Raw genomic sequence first — 5,528 nt, 5'->3', positions numbered from 1 at the left:
GAGAAAGAGCAAGAAGTAGTAGAGAAGAGATATGATGTTAGATGATAATAGTTTTAAGTTAGTTTAGTTTATTAATTCGTTAGGTAATTAGTTTAGGTGATTAGTTAGATAATTAGGTTAGGTGATTAGTTAGATGACGGAATACTATAGTTTAGGTGATTAGTTAGGTAACGAAATAATTTTTTAATTATGTCGTCATAATTGATTAAATTTATTAAAAAATTTTTAGATGGCTCCTAGAAGGAAACCAGCAGCACTTACTTATGCCTAGTTGTTTGGCGATGGTTCCGATACATCTTCTTCCGGTCCATCATCTTCCGATGCAGTTCCAGACTCTCAGACTTCTCAGAGAGTTTTTTCGAGTCCTCCTCTTCCACCGCAGATGCCTCCACCTCCTCCTCCAGCGGCTGCACCTCAGCCTGTCCCAGAAGGTGCAGTTCATCCGGATTTGCGTGTGCCTTCATATGCTCCCTTCGCAAGATATACGGTGGAGGATTTGCTTGCCCAGACTGGACGAGAGGGTTTGGATGTTCTAGACCCCGATAGACCCCGAGGAACTTATTGGTAAGTTATTAATTTTTATTACATTAAAATTTAAATTATTTTTATTTTCTAACGGTTAAATTGTTTTCTTTCAGGTTTGGGGCTAACAACCGTGTTAGCCGGAGCGTTTCGGCGACGATTAAGGGTTACTTTGACGGGGCATATCCGAACCGGAGCAAGACACCAAATAACGTTAAGATCACGTGGTTTAAATGTTTTGCGGTAAGATTTTTAAATTTAATTAAATTTTCACTTTTAAATATATATATATATATATATTTAATATTTTTTATTAATTGTAATTTTTTCAAAAAATTTCTGTTTCAGCAAAAGTGGCATTGGTCTTTGGGAATCACCGAGAGGGTGAAGGCGGAATTCGTTGCAAAGGCAAAGATCCTCCTCTGCAACACAGTCTCTGATTGGAAGGATAAGTGGGAGATCTACGGGTATGAGGGAAAGCCCACTGAGCTCACGACGGATGTGTGGGATGGCCTCATCGCCTATTGGGAGCACCCCTCTTTGATCAAAAAGCCCAATTCGTGCTCGGCTTCTCGAAGGACGAAGGATAAAGATGGTCATTTGCCCATGCTTCACAGAACCGGACAAAAACCTCATGTAGGAGTCCGTCTAGAAGCTGTAAGTTTTGTTTTAAATATGTATTTTAAAATATTCAATTAATATAATTTATAATATTTAATTTAATTTTTTTTTTGTAGTTCGAGAAGACGATAGTCTTACCTTCTCTGTCTGACCTATTCAAGATGACTCACGCTACATCCGACGGAGTTTTTGTGGATCCTGCATCTGAGAAACTCTTTCAAACAGTGGCTGGTCGGATTGAAGAATGGGAAACGCAACTAACCCAGGTGTCTCCCGATGGATTACCAGTCACATTGTCCACCGAAGAAGTTGACAGAATCTTCGAAGAGGTACAACTTAAAATTTTTGTTTACATTATTTTAAATATTTTAACATAATTAACTATATTAATATATGTTTTGATTTTATAGGTGGCTCCTAAAAAGAAGGGACGGATAGTCGGTATAGGCTCTGTTAACGAAGTTGCAAGGGCAACTTCATCATACACTTCGAGACGGGATGAAGAGACTGCTCAGATGAAGGCTCGAATGGATAGCCAGCAGGTTCGTTTAGACTCTCTTGAGGATTTGCTAGGCGTGATGGTCGTGGGAAACCCGGTTATGCAGAGAATGTTGAGTGAGAGACGAGTCCCTCTTGGAATGCCAGTACGAGATCCTCAAGAGTCCGATCCAACCCGTCAACAGCTGAGCAACCCCACCAACTACTTCGAGAATATGTAGTTTTTTTTATATTTCTGTTTGTATTATGAATTTTTAAATATTATTGTATGACTTTTTAAATGACTTTTTAAAATATGTTTTTCAATTTCATATTCCGTTTTAAAATTTAAATTATTTTAAATTCTGAATATTAAATATAAATTAAAATTTATTATATACTAATTAATAATAATATAATAAGAAACGATGTAAACTCCTCGTAAACATTACATGGAGTTTACATCAAATGTTTACAAGTGATTAACATCGAAAGATTTACGAGGGTTTTACATCGAAATGTTTAGGAGTGATTTACAACGAAAGTATTTACGTGTGCTTTACATCGAAATAATTACGTGTGCTTTACGACGAAATCTTACGTGTCGTTTACGACGAATTCTTTCCCTGCGCTTTACGAGGAATATATTTCGTCGTAAACATAACGAGTCGTTTACGACGAAACCTCCGTTACGATGGACGTTTAACAACGAAACGTCTTTCGACGTTAATTCGTCGTAACACCCCGTTTACGACGAAATTTACAACGAATACTGCCCTAGTAAAAAATATGTTTTCTTGTAGTGAGTATTTTATAATAATCTTGTTATACACCTAATCAAAATCATAAACCTAATTTCTGAAGTGGATTTAAGATCCAACACTACATATAATCAAGATCAACTTCGAATATGCAAATAACATATTTTATAACAAAGGTTTTATAGATATGATAAACATTACAAACAAATTAATAACTAAAATAGATTAAAAAAAGTAATCCAGTAATATAAAAATGAATTGAATTAATTTGAACTTTGAGTTTTGTGACCGGATCAAATAAAAGTATAATTTATCTCTAATTTATTTCAAATATACTTTAGGGTAAATTTCTCAAATGACCATAAAATAGTTTTTTCACAAAAAGAGCACACAAAACAAAATTGACTAAAATTGTTTACTTTTTAAAAAGATAAAAGACTTTTTTACCTTACTTTTTAAATATATAAATATGCATAATTATTCAAATAAATAAATAAAATAAAAAAAGTTAAAAATAATATTTTTTATAATACCTTTTTGAATTCGGTTTTTTTACCAAATTTATATTTTGAAATCGAAAAATTCTTATTGAAACTATTTTTAAAATTTTATTATTTAAAAAAAATCCTAAGCCTGACTCTCCAAAATCTTTATCATATATCTAATCCGTAAATACATATTAGTTAACCCTATGAATATAAATGTATAATACATTTTTAATGAAATCTTTTTACTTATTTTAACTTTTAGTGGCTATATTTATGATAAAAAATATTTTAGGTCAATCCTAGCAAATTTCTCAATACCTTAGTGTCATTTAATATAATTACTAGGTTAATATCCGTGCATTGCGCGGAATGAACATTATATATATATAAATTATTTTATGTATTATATATTTTTACATATTATGAAATAGTAAATATATATTGAATAATTAAAAGTCAATAACTATTACATATATAATTAAATTGGTGCAAACATATGAATCAATTTTATTAATCCAAACAATAATTTTTTTTTTTGTTTTATCAGATATGTAATTAAATTTAAATGATACTACCATATATAGTATATTTTTAATATCAATGTCTATTAAATGATGCCTTCTACTTATATAGGTTTTTGATCATTTGTATCTTTTATAGAAAAAAAATTAAATTACTGATAACAAAATTTTCATTGTGGAATTAATAGTTATAGTAATTTATAATTTTTTAAAAATTAATTTGTCAATTTTTGTTCAAAACTTTTATCAAAAAATTGTTCAAAGTAAATTTTGAAACTAAAATATTTATGTATTTTATATGGTTTATAGTTTAATTTAAAACAATATATATATATATATGTATATATATGTATATATTAATCTTAATAATTAATTAAATTAGGCTTTTTACTTATATAATTTTGTAATCGTTTGCATTTTGTCATAACAGAAAATTTAAACCATGGATCACATAATTTGAATGTGAAACTTTTAACGTTTTAGTAATTTATAGTCGTTTTTAAAAATTCAAAATATAACATATACAAAAAAATTAAAATTTTTATTATATGACTATTGTGATTGTTTAATTTATTTAATAGTTTAAAATTAAACATATATGATAGAAGATACACTAATTTTTATCAAATATTTATTATTCTAAATCACTAATTGCTGTATATACTTTAGTCACATTAGGCAATTCCGTAAATTTTATTTAAGAAAATAATAAAGAACATTAATAATGAATTTATTGTTAGTTTAATAAAATTTTTATTATATAATTAGATAGACCAATATATTTCTCTAATGATTCTAAGAATCATTGTAGTGATGACACATGGCTGATTTTCGAATAACATATAGGGGATTAGGAGAAGTCTTAATAAACTCAGTCATCTCTGGAAGATGGTTTTGGGGGTTTCTACTTCTCTCTCTCCCTATCGTTAAAATTAGGGCTGTGTGCTCTTTCTGGAGATGACTTCCCAAATTAAGAGAAGGAATGAGTCGCAAGCACCATCTCTGATTATGTCACTTCCAGAGGACGTCATCTTTGACATCTTAGCTCGTGTTCCAAGGTTCGAGTATTCAACACTCTACCTCGTTTCCAAGCAGTTCGGGTCACTTGTTGCTTCACCTGAGAATCTGAGATATACGTAAGACGATCCTTATTAGGTTTCACTGAACACTGCTTATATGTTCTCCTCTTAACGACAAATCACGTGATCAAAGTTTGCATATTCTCCTCGGGAAAGCCAACGGCAAACGTCGCTTGGTCCTTATCCGTTCGGTTCCCGCTATGAATCCTGAAGCAAGATTTCTCGCAGTAGGCTCGAGCATTTACGTGTTTGGTGGTGGGAGAAAAGATAAGACAAGAGATAGCGTGTTAAGAATTGACTGTAGATTTCACACTGTGGAACACCTCCCCAGAATGCCTGTGCGCATGGCTCATATAATTGCTGACGTCATCGATGGGAGAATCTACGTAATAGGAAAGGACTACGAGGACTGGAAGCGGATGAAGAAGAAGGTGATGGTGCTGTTCAATATAGAAGCACAAATGTGGGAGCCTGCGATGATAATAACAGACATAGATCTACAAGAAGACTGGTGTAATTGTGTCGTGATGGCTGATAAGATGTACACGCAGGATTATCGTAAAAGCTTTGTTTACAAGCCAAAGGAGGGTAAATGGGAAACGGAAGAGATGCTGAGTACTAAGGTGTGGGGAGTAATGCGTGTGTCATCGATGATGTATTGTACGATTTTAATAAGCTGGAGTTAAGAGCATATGATTCAAAGCACAGGTGCTGGGGTGTCGTTAAAGGTTTGGAAGAATTGTTGCCTGAGAGTAGTAGTTCAGATTGGATAAGCACTGCGAGCTACGGTGGGAAACTGGATTTGTGTTTTTCTAAAGGAATATGATGTTACATGATATGTGACTTTGGGGTTTAGGGATTTCATTCTCGGTGTTTAGGGTTAAGCGTTGTAAAATCGTCGTAAATGGTTATCTCTCCCACGTAATTTCGTCGTAAATAGAAAAACGCGGGCCTGGTAACTTCGTCATAAACGCGGGCCTGGTAAATTCGTCATAAACCGACGTTTCGACGTAATTTCATTGTAAATCGAAAAACGCGGGCCTGGTAACTTCGTCGTAA

General features: G+C 32.5%; 1 protein-coding gene across 1 annotated transcript; it reads left to right on the top strand.

Annotated features, from left to right (window-relative positions):
• Positions 1-4,347: 4,347 nt before the first annotated feature.
• On the top strand, positions 4,348-5,295 carry LOC106338182 (F-box/kelch-repeat protein At4g38940-like). The gene is made up of 3 exons (XM_013777217.1): positions 4,348-4,526; positions 4,603-5,124; positions 5,178-5,295. The coding sequence occupies exons 1-3, from the start codon at positions 4,348-4,350 to the stop codon at positions 5,293-5,295; spliced, it is 819 nt and encodes a 272-aa protein (XP_013632671.1).
• Positions 5,296-5,528: the final 233 nt, after the last annotated feature.

Source organism: Brassica oleracea, chromosome C4, assembly GCF_000695525.1.
Source record: "Brassica oleracea var. oleracea cultivar TO1000 chromosome C4, BOL, whole genome shotgun sequence".
Classification (NCBI taxonomy): Eukaryota; Viridiplantae; Streptophyta; class Magnoliopsida; order Brassicales; family Brassicaceae; genus Brassica; species Brassica oleracea.
This window is presented reverse-complemented; position numbering and strand designations above follow the sequence as displayed.